The 20334-nt window shown below is 36.6% G+C and overlaps 1 protein-coding gene across 7 annotated transcripts in view; it reads left to right on the top strand.

The window, feature by feature from the left end:
• PATJ (PATJ crumbs cell polarity complex component) overlaps positions 1-20334 on the top strand; it is a 436090-nt gene that overhangs the window by 107742 nt on the left and 308014 nt on the right. For all 7 annotated transcript variants that reach the window (XM_054533770.2, XM_054533763.2, XM_054533772.2 and 4 more), the window contains one exon: positions 2032-2163. In XM_054533770.2, the coding sequence (XP_054389745.1) occupies positions 2032-2163 (132 nt within the window). The remainder of the gene's footprint in view (positions 1-2031; positions 2164-20334) is intronic.

Below are 20334 nucleotides of genomic sequence, written 5' to 3'. Positions count from 1 at the left end.
AAACTACAATGAGATACCATCTCATACCACTCACAATGGCCATTATTAAAAAGTTAAAAAATAACAGATGCTGGGGAGGTTGTGGAGAAAAGGAAACACTTAGCACTGCTGGTGGGAATGTAAATTAGTTCAGCCACTGTGGAAAGCATTTTGGAGATTTCTCAAAGAACTTAAAACAGAACTACCATTCAACCCAGTTGTTCCATTACTGTGTATATACCCAGAGGAATATAAATTGTTTTGCCATAAAGTTGCATGTGTATGTTCATCACAGTACTATTCCCAATAGCAAAGACATGGAACAAACCTAATGCCCATCAACAGTGGACTAGATAAAGAAAATGTGGTACATAGACACCATGGAATACTATCCAGCCATAAAAAAGAACGAAATCATGTCCTTTGCAGCAATCTGAATGGAGCCAGAGGCCATTATCCTAAGCAAATGAACACAGAAACAGAAAACTAAATACCACATGTTCTCACTCATAAGTGGGAGCTAAACATTGAGTACACATGGACACAAAGAAGAGAACAATATACGCTGGGGCCTACTTGGGGATAGAGAGTAGAAGGAGGGTGGGGATGAGAAAACTACCTGTCAGGCACTATGCTTATTACGTGGGTGACAAAATCTGTACATTAGACTCCTGTGACACACAATTTACCCATATAACAAACCTGCACACATACCCCCTGAACCTAAAATAAATGTTGGAGAGAATAAATACATACATAAATAAAATAAACTTTTTAAACTAGCTGTTTTCCTAATTATAGAGGGTTTTTCCCTTCCCTTCTTTGATTACATTAAATTGCTTCTCTTATACTGGTGTTTCAAAATTATGTTTGTAGAGATGATGCATTTTTATTTACTAAGGTTACCCAAAGTTTTAGGAAGTCTACTTTTAAAAATTATTTACTTGGTACCTTTATTAAGAAGGAGTTTCAAGACAAACACAAAGATAGGTAATTTTTAATGTATTGAACAACTGTTCTGTGCCTATTATGAGCCAGGCATTATACAGTTGAGCTGATAACCATGGTAAACTCTGTGGTAGCCCTCACAGAGTTTCCATTCTAGCTTAGGAGCCAGGTATTTTGTTCATTGCTTGGGCTGTAAAAGATAATTTTTGAGCTTCAGATAGAAGTTTAGAGTATTTTGGGGGAATGTCAATCAGATGAAAACAACAGTACAATGCTATAATTAGTATAAAAACAGAAGGTTTTTTGAAGCAGCCATTCTTCTGCATGGTGGATTCATTGACCCTCTCATTTAACTTCCTGGAGTTCTACATAGCAATGACTCTTCTTTCTAAAAAGACACAGGGAGTCTAGAATAGAGGGACTTTCAGGAATAAAATCAAGAAAAGTAACAAAGGACCTGTTTGCTGGGCAGTTGTGCTGACCTATTTCTTCTAAGATCAGATTTTCATTAATTCAACTCAGTGATTTTTATTCATTTTAGACTTATATGATGTCCAAAGACTTGGATTTTTTTTTTCTCACCTTATTTTCTAGTAAAGCTTTTCTTGAAAACTTCCGGGAGCCAGCAGAAGTGGTTTCTCTGTTCTGCTCCAGCCTATCTCTGTGTTGATATCTCTTTCTTTGTCTCTCTCTATAATTATGAATCCAGGTATTGCTACTTACATATCTTATAAGCTTCTATTTTGTATGATATTTTCTTTTACTTAAATTGCATATTTTTCCTTTTATGCTTCTAATGGGATGACAGAACTCATTGAAGTATAAGAGGTCAGTGTTAATACTTTGAATGAAATAAATTCTTCACATTAATAAAAAAAACTGTATGAACAGTCTGAATTTTTAAGCACTTGAATTTTTATAAGATCTTATCCTGGAGTGTGTGTGCCCCAGAGCATGCCCCTTTTACAAAGATTAAAAAGAAAAACTACGCATGCCAAAGAGAATTCTCAGTTTGAGAAGAAGCTGTGAGATTCTTGATGTGTGCATTCTTTTCAGAATTGAAAGCATAGTGTTTTGAAGCATTTATCTTCTTTGGTATTTCAGGTTGACCACAATATGGATGTCAATACTGAAGAAGATGATGATGGGGAATTAGCACTGTGGTCCCCTGAAGTCAAGATTGTTGAACTAGTAAAAGATTGTAAAGGTTTGGGATTCAGCATTTTGGATTACCAGGTATAAGAACCTGTTTAGAGGTGTTTTCTTTGGAGTGATTGGTTTGTATTAAAGTTATGGGAAATAGTAATTGTTCTTTTTTTTTTTTTCTTTTTATTATTATTATTATTATTATTATTATTATACTTTAGGCTCTATGGTACATGTGCGCAACGTGCAGGTAAGTTACATATGTATACATGTGCCATGCTGGTGCGCTGCACCCACCAACTCGTCATCTAGCATTAGGTATATCTCCCAATGCTATCCCTCCCCCCTCCCCCCACCCCACAACAGTCCCCGAAGTGTGATGTTCCCCTTCCTGTGACCATGTGTTCTCATCGTTCAATTCCCACCTATGAGTGAGAATATGCGGTGTTTGGTTTTTTGTTCTTGCGATAGTTTACTGAGAATGATGATTTCCAGTTTCATCCATGTCCCTACAAAGGACATGAACTCATCATTTTTTATGGCTGCATAGTATTCCATGGTGTATATGTGCCACATTTTCTTAATCCAGTCTATCATTGTTGGACATTTGGGTTGGTTCCAAGTCTTTGCTATTGTGAATAATGCTGCAATAAACATACGTGTGCATGTGTCTTTATAGCAGCATGATTTATAGTCCTTTGGGTATATACCCAGTAATGGGATGGCTGGGTCAAATGGAATTTCTAGTTCTAGCTCCCTGAGGAATCGCCACACTGAGTTCCACAAGGGTTGAACTAGTTTACAGTCCCACCAACAGCGTAAAAGTGTTCCTATTTCTCCACATCCTCTCCAGCACCTGTTGTTTAGTAATTGTTTAAGACCCCTATTGACTTAAGCAAAACTGAATCCCAAAGATGGGATATTATACTACTTTCAATTGTTATCTTTAAAATTAGTAGCTCCCTTAGTGAATAAAATGATGGATTATATAGGAACTGGACAATAAGGGAAGCAATAGTTATATATCCATGGGTGCTTTTAGAGACGGGAACTTGATGAACTTGTTTATATGGAGGACTTTTGTTCCTCAGCTTTATTCGGATATCTTTCACATACCATAAAATTCACCCATTTTAAGCATACAGTTCAGTCGTTTTTAGTATATTCACAGAGTTGTGCAACCATCACCACACTCTAATTTTAGAACATCTTCAACACCCAAAAAAGAAATCCCATACACATTAGCATTCGTTCCCAATTTGTACTCTCCTCTCCCTCCCCTTCACATGAAGGTTTATGGTTTAGTTTACCTATTAATTTCAATGTGCTTAAATAAATAGAAACGTTCTTGGTCAAGTTATATATTGCATTTATATTAATACATAATATGTATGTATTTATATATTTATAACTACTCCAATTATAACTAGGGTAAAGTTACTGATACATTTGGGGGAGGGAGATGTAAAAGGTCACAACAAGACATCTATGTTATACAGTTCTACCAGTTACTGTCATATATTCAGACTGCTGATTATTTGGGGGAATTAAAATTGTTGCCAAGACATCTCTTAACTTTTAAGATGCATATTTTACTACTTTGGTGCTGCCTTAACACATTGTGGTTTAGTAAAGCAAAATGTACTCTTAAAGCACATAAAATGCCAAGTGATATTTAAAAATCAATTCTTTTTTAATATAATAAGGCAATCAGGAATAGATTAAAAGAAAAATAGTTTGAGCATTATATAAGAATATTACATTCTATTTTATTTATTTTTTTTTTGAGACAGAGTCTCGCTGTGTCGCCCAGGGTAGAGTGCAGTAGCATGCAACCTCCATCTCCCTGGTTCAAGTGATTCTCCTGCCTTAGTCTCTTGAGTAGCTGGGACTACAGGCGCCTACCACTACACCCGGCTAAATTTTGTATTTTTAGTAGAGATGGGTTTTCACCATGTTGGCCAGGCTGGTCTCGAACTCCTGACCTCAAGTGATCAGCCTGCCTTGGCCTCCCAGAGTGCTGGGATTATAGGCATGAGCCACTGTGCTCGGTCTAAATTCTGTATTTTGGCAGTGTGATTTAAATTTACTGAAAAAGAAATCTATTTCATTTTTGCTGGCATAGTTCTGTGCCAGATAGCCCTCTTCCTTTTTAGAATTTCTCTTTGGAATATTACTGAATGATAAGTTCTTGATTCCAAATATTTTAGGAAATATATTTATCAAGAAATCTGAACACAGTTAAGCATTTGCAAGTTTATATGTTGGTTAAAACAAATGGCGGGGACTCTTTTTTTTCCTCCCCATTGTAGCTATATTATCTAGAACCACTAGGTGGCTAATAAATATTCGCAGAATGATTTAATAAAGTTTAGGTTAGCCAAAATTAGGCCTGACCTTTTTGTTTGTTTGTTTGTTTGTTTTCTATTTTGAGACAGAGTCTCACTCTGTCGCCCAGGCTGGAGTGCAGTGGTGTGATCTTGGCTCACTGCAGTCTCTGCCTCCTGGGTTCAAGCGATTCTTGTGCCTCAGCCTCCTGAGTAGCTGAGACTACAGGCACGCACCACCATGCCCTCCTAACTTTTCTATTTTTCGTAGAGATGGGGTTTCACCATTTTGGCCAGGCTAGTCTCGAACACCTGACCTCAAGTGATTCCCCTGCCTCAGCCTCCTAATGTGCTGGGATTACAGGGGTGAGCTACCATGCCCAGCCTAGGTTAGCCAAAATTAACTGGAATTGAATGAACAAATGTAATGGGAATTTGAGGCATGAGCCGCCATGCCCAGCCTAGGTTAGCCAAAATTAACTGGAATTGAATGAACAAATTTAATGGGAATTTGTTAGTAATCGATTTTGATAATTGAGATTTAATTTAGAAGATATCTTTCAGATGTGGTCTTAGATATTCAGGTACATTTCCATTTCTATTATTGTAGGAATCTATATATTTGCATTCTTATATAATAAATATTTATATCATAATGTTTGCTCTGATGCTCTTAAATGACATTATCTGTAAGTTTTATATTTTGAATAGTGCACATATTAAGGCAGAGAAATGTTTCAGAACTCAAAAAAAATTCAGTAAAGGATGGAAAGAAAAACTAGATAGTCCTTAAGAATTTAATCCCTAGTTAAAAGGAAAACCCCCTTCTGAGCTTTACACTTAAAAACATCTATAGTCAGTTCTAAATGTAGAATTTTTTGTTCTTCATTGCATTCCTATAGATATGTATTGTAACTTCTATTGCTTTTTCAAATTTTATTTTTAATTTATAGAATTCTAGGATTTTCCTTTTCCTCTTATTTACCTCACAATCAGCAGCACAGATACTGACATTTGCTTCTGTACAAATTATATAAAGTAATTTTCTGCCAACAAAGGATTAGATATTCTTTTTGTCTTTGTGCTTCTTATAGAACATAACTACTTAATTTCCTAAAGGCCACTTTGATTCAAATTAAAGGGCTCATCTTATTTACTTCTACAGCTAAACCTTGGGGAATGGGGAGGGGAACACATTCAATCCTAACTTGGATGCTTTTCTTAAGTCAGTCTTAAGTATACTTACAGATGTGTACAGCACGTTTTTCACCATTTGTCAGTGGTACCTAGAACTGTTATCTACTATGACATTTAGATGACAGGTAAACACAATTCAAATTTGGTTTTGGGCAAGTTAATTAATTGGTTATACCGTCCCTTGTTGTAATTAGGTAATAAATTCTAAAGTTCAAAAATATTTTTTGCAAGGCCAGGCAAAGGTTTAGCAAAAGCCATGAAAGGCCACGTCCCTGGCTATTATTGCATTCGGCACGTCCTGTATGAATTTATTAGGTAGCTGAGTAGGGCCAAGGCAAATTCTTGCCCTGCCAGGCCTAGCATGTTCAGAACAAAAAGTACTGCAGAAACATTTAGCTACAGAGAGAAAGTATTGGTAGAGGGAGAGAACTTTTAGGTTGTAAAGGGCTTACTTAGCATTATTGAAGAGATTGAAAATTTACTTTGGAATATTTCATTTCAGTTAACCACTTTTCTCATGAACAGCCTTTTCTCTAGAATAAGAACTTTTTGAAGAGCCTAACAAAATTACATTCATCTATTTCATTGGTGTTTATGTACCTCCAAATTTAGAAAATGGAGATAGTAATGTCTAGCACAAAGGATTGTGTGGATTAAGTGAATTAGTGTGTGAGGAAATAGGAAATGTTATGTTATTATGGAAATGTATTAACAGTTATTCAGTTTAGAAAATAAACACAAAAGTTTTTGATACTGTCCTCAAAGATGGCACCATACTATAATGTTTGTACTCTATCAATTCTTTAACTCTCTAGTTAGATTAGAAAAATTAATAAGTAGATGCCTTTGTTTAGTGAAGTCTAAATTTAATTTTAAAATTGCATTCTAAAATGCAGCCAATTCTTGATAAGCCATATGTGAATTACTCAATTGTGGATTATTGGCCAGAAGTTTGCTTTTTATATAAAATGAACTGAACTTTAGGAAAAGAGACCGGGCGCAGTGGCTCACACCTGTAATCCCAGCACTTTGGGAGGCCAAAGTGGGCAGATTGCTTGAGGCCAGAAGTTTGAGACCAGCCTGGCCAACATGGTGACACCCTGTCTGTACTAAAAAATACAAAAATTAGCCAGGCGTGGTGGTGCATGCCTGTAATCCTAGCTACTCAGGAGGCTGAGGCAGTACAATCCCTTGAGCCTGGGAGGCGGAGGTTTTGGTGAGCTGAGATTGTGCCACTGCACTCCAGCCTGGGAGACAGAGTGAGACTCTGTCTTTAAAAAAAAAAAAAAAAAGAGGAAAGATGAGTGAGCAGATAAAGGAGTTTCAATTAGTCTACAGAACAATAGGGTAGCTCTCTGGACAGGTCAGTGACTCAGAATATTGATGGAAGTTGTGTAACTGAGCAGAGAAAAGAGGTATGCCTTTATACCTGAAATGATCAGCTGAGTCTGATACACAGTTCTACAACTGAGTCATATGGCCAAAGAACAAAGTGTGAAAATTCATTTCATGAAAGACATTTTAAATTAGATTGGGTCAAAGGCAAAAGAGAAAGCAACAAGAAAGACAATAAATATGATTAGGTTATAAGTTTCTTTCTTAGCTCTTAGGGTACAGTGGTAGTAGCTTTGTTGGCTATTATTTGAACAGAGGTAGAATATTTGTTAGTCTCAAATACGCCTAGCCACTTCGTATAGTGGCTAGTTAAAATCCCACTCTGTACGTGTGCCGGATTAGAAGATTCACGGATCTCCATTGTCATGCCTTACAGGATTGTGTCATGGCAAACAATGCTATGTAATTTGTCAAGAGCATGAATATTATGGCTTGACTGAGTACTCTGTTTCTTTCTTTCTTTTTTTTTTTTTTTTTTTTTTGAGACGGAATCTTGCTCAGTCACCCAGGCTGGAGTGCAGTGGCGTGATCTCGGCTCACTGCAAGCTCTGCCTCCCGGGTTCACGCCATTCTCCTGCCTCAGCCTCCCGAGTAGCTGGGACTACAGGCACCCGCTACCAAGCCGGGCTAATTTGTGTGTGTGTGTGTGTGTGTGTGTGTGTGTTTTTAGTAGAGATGGGGTTTCACCGTGTTAGCCAGGATGGTCTCGATCTCCTGACCTCGTGATCCACCCGCCTCAGCCTCCCAAAGTGCTGGGATTACAGGCGTGAGCCACCGCGCCCAGCCAACTGAGTACTCTGTTTCTAAGCAACAAAACTCTTCAGAAACTTGGTTATAAGTTTTTATACTGTAATTTCTTGCCAGTTTGTAGGTGAGGTTTTTATATATATGTGTAATGTCTTTATTCCTTAGACTGTTGTCTCTGTGGAAGATTACTGATACTCACACTAGTATTAATACCAATGTCAGGTAACATTTATTGAGTGTTTACTGAGTGCCAGGTAATTGCTTTACATATCTTAGGCTATGTATTCCTCACATGAACCATATGAAAGAGATACTCTTATTGTTGTCATTTTAGAAGTGAAGAAACTGAGGCACAGAAAACTTAAGTAATTAGTCCAATTCATACAGGTAGTATATGGTAGAACTGAAGCAGTCGGGCCCCAGGTCTTTTTTTTTCTTTCTTTTTCTTCCACTGCCGCCTCCTCCACCAGGTCTATGCCTTTAACCATCATGTTATACTGCTCTTTCCTTTGTGAGTGCTATTTCCATGTGCATTTTATTATAGGGCATCCCTATAGTAAACTTATTACAGAAGACCTTTCTGTTTTTTCAGCTTGTGAAAAATTTCATATCTTAAAAACTAAGCTACTAGATAGTATTCTCATTTTTCATGCTTATATGAAAGTTTAGCAGGTATTAAAAATTAATATAGTGTGCTCATATGCATTGTGTAAGAGCTAGTTTTATTGCTTCAGAAGACCATCATTGCAAATTTAAGAATCCTAAGCTAGTGCAAGTAATTTGTTGTGGGTTGATGTTCAATAATGAAACAATGATTAGGTAGTCCAAGAGTCTGTAATTTTTGATTTCTACCAAAAACCTTGAAAAAAAATTAGAACTGTACGGATTTTACCTTCAGTTGACCTTATAAATTAAACACGGCAAGTAGATATTTTCTGGTGTTTTGATTTATGTTGAACTTTGAATAACCCCTCATGATTATAATTCACTGGAAATGTTTGACATTAGCCAATTTTTGAACATTAGCCATGATATTGCCATCCTTGGTACTTTTTGAATTTCAGTGATTTAAAAGATAAAATTTATTAGCCAATAATTCTCCTCCCTCCTACATCCTATTCCTCATTCCTCTCCCTTCTTGAGTGACTCAATTTTTGCCAAAGCAGATATTTTTGAAACACTATTTTTATCTCTCTCAAAGTCTGAGAGAGACAAAAATAGAAATCATAATAACATAGCCATTGGGAGGTGATTCATATGTAAATACTGTTAGTAATGCTTTAAAAATTTGTTTGAAACCAAAGTCAAATGGCGACTCATTAAAAAGAAGAGTGGAAATATTTCTCCCTATAAAAATTGACAGTTATTAATTTTTCTTAAAAGAGGAAATGGGTTATAAAACCAAAATATAAAATATTGCAGTGTTACTGAGTCTTGAATATAGTATGCCTTAGTATTTGTGCAAAAAATCTAGTGTGTAGTTTTGACTGCTTATTAACTCTATTAGAATTCTCTTTTTAAAAGATTTATAAAAGTTGTCGGACGGGATTGTATACATTTCATGTATATCTTTAAGTTGTCTTTTTCCTTACCCTATGCACAACAGAATGACTTTCTGAGCACATTGAAAATGTTTTAAAAATAGGTAATACATATATATGGCATAAAAATTCAAAGGTGTATAAAGATATACTGTGACAAGTAAATCTACCTCCGACTGTAATCCCTTACTTCTTCCAGGTAAAAAACCTTGGTTTTTCTTGTCCATCCTTCCAGAAACATTTTATATATACATGGTTATATAAGCAATAGTACTTAATTATTTAATTTTTAAAAAATTTTGGCATATAAATGGATTATATCATACATACTTTAAAGTCTCTGTATTTTTTGTCTTAAAATTATATGCTCTTTCATTTTGGTATTTATAGAGCTACCTTTTTTAATGACTACATAGTATTTTTATTGTTGATGTACAATAATTTATTTCATCAGCCTCCTGTACCCAGTTGGTGGGTGTTTTAAGTAAGGCTTTAGTGGATATTTTTGTGATACTCTTTTGTTAAAAGGTGGGAATAAATCTTGTGATAGGTAGGTGATAAATTCCTAGAAGTGGAATTGCTCATCAGAAGAGCATACTGTATCTTTTAAATTTTGGTGCATATTTACCAAATAGTTTGCATTTAACAGTTTGTGAGACTCACATATATTTAGACCACTTAAAATGGATCCTTTCTTATGTAGAGTTATTTCTTTATTCAGATAATTCTCACGGAAGATAGTGTAAGCAGGTGTATAATTCATGAATTTGCTAATGGTTTTCTACGTTGTGGACAGATTAAGTGATAGCAATAAAAAACTATCAATTTTGTTTCAACTTTATATATGGCAGTAATTAATTTATTGGCCTTTGTAGCTAAGTGGGCATAAAGTGTTTACATTCAGACTATGATATTAGTGCCCCAAACTCTATTTCTATTTCTTCCACCAAATTTTATTTATTTATTTCTTCTTCTACAAATTTTAATCTTGTTTTACCTTTGTTTATTAGAATTTAGCTTAAAGTGGTGGGGTTGGGGGGAGGGCATTAGGACTTTAATTTTTACCGAGAGATTTGAGAATTTGAGTAAATGCTAATATCGGTATATAGTTTTCAATAGCCTGTGCAAGCCTAGTGTCTTCATGTTCATCTTAGCTAATCAGTTTACAGAATGTAGGATTTAGCATTTGATAGGTATTGATATAATTTTAACACATTAGTAGTATATAGAGTGGTAACACTATAAAGTCATGTATGTAACCATATTATTTCGAGAATCTAAAATACAAAGGATAGGCATGTACTATAAGTTATTATACAGTTTCACTTTAATGCTCAGAGGATCTTATAACATGGCCACTGACATCTAGGTTTTTTTTTTCTCTTGCCTTTTTTTTTTTTTTTAGGAGCTCTTTGGGTCCACGTCACCCATATAGAATATTGGTACTAAGCAAAATGCAGTCAATCTGCTACTAATGGCAGTATCTGTAGTCTTGCAGATATATCATATGCCTTACTGTTGAACAAACCACACAGCTGCATTTAAAGGTCACTTTTTGCTTAACAGAACTTAGGGGAACTGATAAAGGCTACTTTTTGCCCATCCCTGACTCCTATCCACATTTATTTTTATTAACATCAAAGTACTGTAAGTTCCAGTGCCAACTGGGCTGAAGATTTCTTTTCACAGAGGATTTGCTTCCTTTCCCTCTATGGGAAAGTTCTGTATCCTTTAAATCATTTTAAGCTGCTTCATTTGAAAAATAATTCTTAGTGGTGTGCTCATGGAGTGGATTGATTGTGGCTACTGGGGAAATTCTCTCATGGCTTAAGTTTTGCTTTTCAAGCCTGCGAAGTGGGTGAATGAAGGGAGCCCACTCCTGGTGTGTGCAGTTTGTAGTGTGCTCAGGATGACGACTGACTTCCAAAAACCTCAGTGCAGCAAGACTAAAGGCATCAGGAGACCAGAAGCCACTTAATAAGAGATCAAAGAGGCTGTGTGTATATCAGCTTGAAATCCAGATAGTACAGATCAAAAGCTTGCCTTAGTGAGGCAGCTGCAGGGGGATGAAGTTAGCAGGAGGCCTCAAAGATCTTAAGTCAGGCCTGATGTTGAACTTTGCAGGGATTTCATGGCTCTGGAATACGAATGTGGCAAAAAATCCCATTGTGTCTAGTGGGGGCGAAAGAGAATAACAGGCAAGCAGCAAATGTTTGTCAGCTTTCTCATAGGGTAGCTTTCCTTTTAACACATGTTTATCCATGACAGTTTCTGCTTCATACTTGAAGGCATTGCTGAGGAGGAGAGGATCCTGAAGATGGTGAATCTACTGTATTACCTTTAGTGAGTGTTTCAGACATGGCCAAACTATAAATATTAGTGTTTTTGGAATGGCCAGGGAGAGCTACAATGTGGGCATAAAGGTGCTCAGATTTACTGCCATAACTGGTAATCACATCTCTCCTGCAAAGTGCTCAAGATATCCAGGAAGTGAGTGGGTATCAGCCTGGCTATGCATCTGTCCCTCATGTAATTAAAAAACAGAACAGCTATTAAAAAAAAAAAAAAAAGAAAAAGAAAAAGAAAGGAATAGGAACAGTTCATCGAAAGAAGAAACTCGGTCCACAGAGGTGTTTCATCACCAGTCTTCTACCTGTAGCAATGGATGTGTTCTGGAGTTCCCACTTGAGTGTGATGTCAGTATTAAGAACCATGGTAGTAGATAAAGTCATAGCCCTTCCTAGAGTGTGCCAGAGTGATTGAATCAGATTGACAAGTAGGTATTGGGAATCTGTTTGTTCAAGGTGTGATGATTTGTGCTGCTCCACCTTGTTTGTGAGTGTTATTTGGAGCAGGCAGTGATCCAGAAAAGCCAGGCTTCCAAGAAGTGTGCTGCCTCCTTCTGGTACCAAACATCTAGTCTGTGAATGATGCTTGAGAGCAGATTGACTTGACTGGCTGATTTTTACACACCATTTCTAGGGCTCAAGTTTCCCTTTCAGCCCTTTCCTCTGTATTTTATTTTAATCTGCTATTACATTTATCAGTACAGCACTGAACATATGGTGTGGTCGAGAGGACTAGCTTACGAGTCAGAAAGGGCCCAAACGTCCAGGTTTGCATTCTGGATATACTCCTGGGACTTTGGCAAGCTTGTTAGTCTTTCTTATTCTCTGTTTACTAAAATGATAATATCTAAAATAGAAGTAATATTTGCTTTATAAGATTACAAGGACTACATAAAAAGATGAATATAGGCTGGGTGTGATGGCTCATGCCTGTAATCCCAACACTGGGAGGCTGAGGCAGGAGGATTACTTGCGGCCAAGAGTTCAAGACCAGCCTGGGCAACACAGTGAAACTGTGTCTACAAAACCAAAAAAACTTAGTCGGGCATGGTGGTGTGCACCTGTAGTCCTAGCTACTCGGGAGGCTTGAGCCCAGGAGTTCAGAGGCTGCAGTGAGCTGCAATCACACCTCTGCACTTCAGCCTGGGTGAGAGAGTAAGACCAGGTCTCAAAAAAAAAAAAAATGCATATAAATGCCTATGCTTTTCTTAACACAAAATAATCAGTGTTCCTATTATATTTACTGAAAAATGATGATAATGATAATGAAGATTTTCAAAGATAGAATCTGGGTACAGATTTGTTGTGCTTGTTATTCATTCTCACCTTTAAAAATACGAGCCAGTATGGAGACTACAAAAATGAAAAGGTATACTCCTATATATAATAAATATTTGCTGAGCATCTCCTCTTCCAGGTATTGTTCTAGGCATTGGGGAGCTATCAGTGAACAAATTAGATGAAGTCTGTCCTCATGGAGTTTAAATTCAATTTGGAGTAGACAGACAGTGGACAAATAAGTGTATATTACAACAGAATAAAGAGAACAGACTTGGCAACAGCTCTGTACAATATGTTATCATTTTAGCAATGGTGAAAGTAAGACTAAAAGACTCCCTGAGTGTTATTTCTTGGGATCCAGTGAGGCCCCAGGGGGAATTGAGGTCTGCTGTGTGGACAGTAAGGGATTGGACATTCCAGCCACAGTGAATAACCCAGAATTAATAAGTTAGTCCTGATTTCATGTTTTTATTTTCTTTTGTAACTAAATTGCTTAATAGTTTCCTTAACTTTCAAATTTTATTTATTTTAATGAAAAATCCTTTGAAAACTTTGTGTTCTGATTTTTTATTTGGAAAACATGGCCACATGGTTTAATAGCTAACAATTATGTACTGCTTACAGTTCCCTCTTTTTTGAGGTTTCACTTTCCATGGCATCAATTACCCACTGTCAACTGCAGTCTGAAAATATTAAGCTATTTTTGAGAGAGACCATATTCACATAAATTTTATTACAGTGTATTGTTATACTTGTTCTTTTTTTATTATTGTTATTAATCTCTTACTGTGCCTAATTTATAAATTAACCCCTATCATAGGTGATACGGTTTGCTTCTGTGTCTCCACCCAAATCTCATCTCAAATTATAATCCCCATGTGTCAGGGGAGGGACCTGGTGGGAGGTAATTGGATCATGGGGGTGGTTTCCCCCATGCTGTTCTTGTGATAATGAGTGAGTTCTCACAAGATCTGATGGTTTAAAAGTGTGTGGCAGCTCCCCCCTCGTTCTCTTTCTCTACTGCTGCTGTGTAAGATGTGCCTTGCTTCCCCTTTGCCTTACACCATGATTGTGAGTTTCCTGAGGTGCCCCCCAGCCATGTGAAACTGTGAGTCAATTAAACCTCTTTTCTTTTACAAATTACCCAGTCTCAGGTAGTTCTTTAGAGCAGTGTGAAAATAGACTAATACAACAGGTAAGTATGTAAGGGAACAATCATAATATATATAGGGCTTGGTACTAGCTGTGGTTTCAGGTATCTGCTAGGGGTCTTCGAACGTATTCCTTATGGATAAGGGGGGACTACTGTACTCTGTGTCAGGGATTGTTTAAAACACTTTAGGTATATTGACTGATATAATCTTTACAACCTCCAGGCTGTAGGTCCTGTAATCATCCTTGTTTTATGGGTAAGGAAAACTGATGCTGAGGTTAAGGAGTTCACTCATGACCACCCAGTTAGTAAATGGAGCTGAGCTCCTGAGTCTGTGGTTTTGTCAGGTATAGTCTGTAGACCAAAAACAATACTAATTCTTCATAATTATGGCTCAACCGAAAGGTCAGAGAAATTTCTAGTTATTTTGTCATTCTAGAGAAACATACTTAATATAATTTTAAAAGCTTTTCTTCAGATTATTCTTAAAGCCTTATGATCCCTTGCCTTTACTCCTCTCACCTGGCCAAAGCTCTTCACTGACATAATTTTTATTTATTTATTTATTTACTTTTTGTCACCCAAGAGTATAAGCTGTATGCTTTACCTTGCATTTCCTAGCAGGACTCCTTGGCCTTTTTCCTGTACAGTTTCAAAGTTAGCAAAGTTTTATTTCTACATATTGTGTGCTGTATATCAGCATTGGTTGACCTTTCAAGGATTAAAAAGAAAAAAGCAAAACACTGCAGAATCTTTTCTAAAGAATGAAGGGCATCCTGTGACTTTGATGTGGCTGTGTTGTCAGGCAATCTCCCAGTCTAGAGATGGCTCCAATCTTACAGTGTCTGCTCAGGGAGAATGAACTCTGAGGATGCCATGCTGTTCTGAGCCTTTCATTGTGCATTCAAAAGGCTATAAATCTGCATATCTGGAGGGCATAGATTCAACCCTGTGTTTTCGTATTTTAATATTTGAATGTAACACCATGAGGTGAGGGGTTTAGCAGATGATAGCACTGTTGGTCTAAGTCACATATGCTCAGTTGAATTTAGAAGGCAGTAAATGGGATGGAAACTCCTCAAACCCATATGTCCTTTTAACATCTTTTCCATCATAATTCTCATAGTAATAATAATAATGTTATTATTATTACTATGAGAATTATGATGGAAAAGAAGTTATTACTATGAAGCGATTACTATGGACTAAGCACATTACATGCTTTTAATAACTGTGAAATCTGTACTATTGTTATTTCCATTTACAAATGAGAAACTCAAATCTTCACGATTAAACAACTTGATCACTACCATTTGGCTAGTATTTGTGCTTAGGTTAAGTTGACAGTGATTTGTTTGGAAAATTAAATTCCAAAATCAGTATTTGCAAAGCTTTTAAGTTTTATATGTCTATAGTTTCCCTGCATCATAATACAATTTCAACTAATACAATTTTTTTCTGGAAGATAATGGAGTATTTCTTATTTATAAATTCATAGTCTACATTTATAAAAATTGTAAGGTACACTTAACATAAAATTTACCATCATAACTGTTTTTAAATGAATAGTTCAGTAGTGTTAAGTATATTCACATTTCAACTAATGTAATTTTTGTTATTTTTTGAGAGGGATTCTCATTCTGTTGCCCAGGCTGGAGTATAGTGGTGCTATCTTGGCTCACTGCAACCTCTGCCTCCTGGGTTCAAGCAATTCTCCTGCCTCAGTCTCACGAGTAGCTGGGATTACAGGTGCACAGCACCACGCCTGGCTAACGTTTTTGTATTTTTAGTAGAGAGGGATTTTCGCCATGTTGGCCAGGCTGGTCTTGAACTCCTGGTCTCAAGTGGTCTGCCTGCCTTGGCCTCCCAAAGTGCTGGGATTACAGGTATGAGCCACTGCACCCGGCTACAACTAATGTAATTTTAATTGTACTTGAGTACTACTGTCTGCCTGGTGGAACCTTAGGCATTTCAGCAAGATGATGGGGCTTTTAGATAAAGAATAGTTGTATGGTTTGTTTTGTTTTCCTTACAACTGCAAAAGTCCTGGACCAGGACTGACTGGTAACCATGTAAACAATTCCAGCATGACATAACATTTTCAAGAGATGAAACATCCAAGGAATGTATCTAATATACAAAGAAGTTATTCAACAGGAGACCAGAAGGGTTATGAGAAAGGAATAGTCTTCAAGAAGTGATTTCCATGGGACTCCTGCTTAAACCATTTAAAGTATTGGGGTGCTTAAAATAGGTTTTTAAAGTACTAAGCTTTATAGGATAAAAGTATGTGCAAGCTTATGTACTTTTTGTTCCTCTTAAGAACATATTTTGATCTTTTAGCAAGTTCCTTTGTCCACTTCTCTTCCATTTTGCTTTTTATTGCTTTCTGTGCTGTGCTTACTGTGCAGCTCTGGGACTGTTTAGTTCTATGTCTGATGTGTGGAAAAATCTATTCTTACTGCCTAATAGTATTTAGGAAGTAATAAGACACAAGGAGCCAGGAACCGTATCAGTTTAATCTATCTTGAGTGGACTGAATGTACTTTGTGGGCACTCATGTTGAACATGATGGTGTTGTGGTAATTGGTATGATTAGTGTAATACTTTGCTATATTATAAAATAGTTAAAAATGGAGTTAGATGTTAGATAAGATAGCTTGCTCATTATTCATTAGAATCAATTAGTTATTGCTTTGCATTCACTATAAATACATTTATTTCTCTTTCCCAAAAGTAAATGCTTAACTTATTGGTCAATCAGAAGACAGTCTTTTGAAATTATTAATTATACCCTATTGTTTTAAACCAGAACTGTTCTTGTGATTTTAATTTAGCTAATGGTTCCTGACATGGCTTCTGTTGCTCTGAAAATGGCAAAGGAAAAAGAAAAGGTGTTTTAAGATATATCTTATCAAAAAAGGACACATGCTGTCATATGCATTTTGTTGTTCTTTTTTTAATAATAAATACCCTTTTTGAGTTTTGTGACCAAAATGTACATCAATTTCATTGCTGATGCAGTGTTTTGAATTAACTTCTGTCTTTCCTTACTTTTTATAGTGGTTTTGTGAATGTTTGGATAGAAACTAGGGACAAATTTGAGTCAAGATAATCTGTCAAATTAAGTTACAGGATTTTAGAGTTGAAAGAAGGGATCATAACTCATGTATCTAACTTTTTCATTTTACGTTTGTGAGGAAACTGACTCAGAGAAACGAAGACACTCGTGAAACTCTACACATCCAGGTGGGGACCAGGCTAGGTCTCAAAACTTGTCTCTTCTAATCCACACTCATCTTAACACTAATGGGCTGAATATCTGTCTTCATTCTGTCTCTCTCTTATATATCTTTTCTCCTTTTTAAAAATCTTGGAATTCTTGTTTTCTGACATTACTCACAATGGAAATTTTAATTCATGCTAGCTGTGCCACCGAGCTTGTGCAGATCACTGTTTTCCTTTTTCCTTAAGGTATACAAATCTGTGTGTGAGTGTACGTGTGTATAAAACAACCTTTCCTTTGCCTCTTTGTACCTAGTTCCTCCTTTTGCCTACCTCCAGAATGAAATAGTTGTCTCCCTTTTATTTATTTATTTTTAATGTTTCTTAGAGACAAAGTCTCACTGTATTGCCCAGGGTGGTCTCGACCTCCTGGACTCAAGCAGTCCTCCCACCTTGGCCTCCCAAAGTGCTGGGATTACAGGCTGGGATTACACTGTGCCCGGCCAGCTGTCTCCCTTTTAAACTTAATGGTTTCATTCTGCATTCTCTATTTTAGCAACTTCCTTGAGATGTTGCTTTGAAAATTAATTTAGCTGTTAATTAATTTAGATTTTAACTTAATACTCCTTAGTTCAAATAATAATGGCCACATTTAAGAGTATACTTTTCAAGAAGCCAATATCTGGCTACCTGCTGTTTTCATAGTTTCCTCAGTTGATCATTATTGAGTTGGAATAATTCTCTTATCCAATATTACAGAGCTAACTATTCATGTTGTCCAGAAATTTGTGTGTAGTCCCTTTAAAATTATCTTTGAAACATACTTTCTCTTACTGAAATAAAAATACATATCTGTGGAATGAAGCTGAAAGCCTAGTTCTGTAGTGACATGTGCTACAGCATTGAATTTGTTGGTGGGTAGATTGTTTCTTTTCACTTGTAGGGTACTTTCTATGTCAGAGTTGATTGAAGTTGTTTTGCTAGTCCTTCCTTGGAATCATTTCATCCTTGTGAAGGACCTCTGTAATACAGCTGTAGAGCAGGTATTTTGATGTGGTGAACTATACAACACAGCCTAGAACTTTAATAACGTACCATTAAGACTGTATAAATTAGGTCAGGCATAGTGGCTCATGCCTGTAATCCCAGTACTTCGGGAGGCTGAGGTGGGAGGATCCCTTAGCCCAGAAGTTTGAGATCTGCTGAGCAACATAGGGAGACCACATCTCTACAAAAAATAAAAACAATTTAGCTGAATGTGGTGTATACTTGTGGTCCCAGCTACTCAGGAGGCTGAGGTTGGAGGAGCACTTAAGCCCAGGAGGTCGAGACTACAGTGAGCTGTGATTGTGCCACTGCACTCAAGCCTGGGTGACAGAGTGAGACCCTGTCTCAAAAAAGAAAAAAATGATTCTATGAATTAACCATATTTCCTCTCATGAGTTTAGTTGACCAACTTTATATGTAATACACTCAGTTGACAGTAAGAGTCAAAATTATCAAAGGAAATAAACTATGATCCATCTCTTTGCCATCCTGCTGTGTAGTCTTTAAATTCCTATCCTGTTACTTGATGTCTTTAAAAGTTTGAGTGTTACATACAGAACAGATTTTTTAAAAACAAACAAACCCAAAAGATATTCTTCATTTTGAACGTAGTTAAGTCTTTGTTACACCTTGTGTTTCTTTATTGGGGTAATACTGCAAAGCATATAAATGTTAAATATTAGAACAATTATTGGTATATATCTCCTGTTCTTATTTCCAAATGCCTCTTATTGATGCATTTGCCAGTTTATTACCTATGACACTTTTCTTGTTGATTCCTTCTGTCTCCTCTTTGTGTCACATTCTCTACTTCGTGTCTTTTCACTGAGTTTACCATGGTATCTTGGATTTGTAGTCTAGGTTTTGGAGCAATTTCACTGCTAGAGCTCTCCACATCTTCGAGTTGATGTCTCTGTCTCTGACAGAGCCTGTTTCCACGAACCACCTCTACGCTCTAGGTGACGCTCTTGCACTCTGCCTTAGCTTATGTGAAATCTGGTCTCTTTGATCTTTGGGAATGTACACAAATATTCATATAATACATTTTATAGACACATCAGAAACTTTGAATCCCATCCATTTGGGCATAATGATTATCACATGTTTGAATTTGTTCATGTAACGGTCTTCTTACGCCCACCAAATGAATGGATACTTGAGAAAGTAACTGTACATTGAAATTTGGCAAACAAATGCATATTTTACCTGTATGTGCAGGCATGCTGCACATTCTGTACTCTCTAACTTTTCATCTGCTAGGTACTGAAACATGAACCTCTGGTGGCCAAGTGCAATATTTAAGGGATTCAGTTTTATACACTTTGGTAAGATGATAAAAATATCTTCTGACATATTTGTCTTCTTTCAACATTTCATTCATTTAGCAAATACTTAAGTTAGAGAAGCAGCATTGCTTAGTGTGGCTAAAAGCACAAACTCTGGGAATTGACTGGCTGGCTTAATTTCTGGCTCTGCCATTTACCAGCCATGTGCTTTGGTTAAGTTATTTAATTTTTCTCAATTTCCTCACCAGGAAAGTGGGGATAATGTTGGTACATGCCTACCTCATGATGGTGTGAGAATTAAATGGGTTCAAATAAATAAGATTCTGAGAACAGTGCCTGGTATGGCAAGAGCTTAGTAAGTGTTACCAGCTGTTGTTGTTATTCCTATATGATGGGATGTGGCTTTTGCTTTTGGTGTACTTGTCGTCCAGTGGGAAGAGACAAGCTAAATACATAGTCATTCAACATTTTAACTACTCTTCAGTGCCTTCCCCATGACAAGCATTGTAGTAGGCCCTGAAAATCAAGCAAAAACTAAGCAAACACCTTCTTGGTCTCATAAAGCTTACTTTTAGTAGGAAGTAATTTAAAGGAAGTCATTTACAATAATTTCAGTAAAATGTAAAATATTTTAATGAAGAAAATGCAACAAGCTGTGGATACATCTAACAGGAAGACCAAACTAATTCTAGAAGGTCAAACAGTAAAGGAAAT

Source organism: Pongo abelii, chromosome 1 (genome assembly GCF_028885655.2).
Source record: "Pongo abelii isolate AG06213 chromosome 1, NHGRI_mPonAbe1-v2.0_pri, whole genome shotgun sequence".
Lineage (NCBI taxonomy): Eukaryota > Metazoa > Chordata > Mammalia > Primates > Hominidae > Pongo > Pongo abelii.
This window is presented reverse-complemented; position numbering and strand designations above follow the sequence as displayed.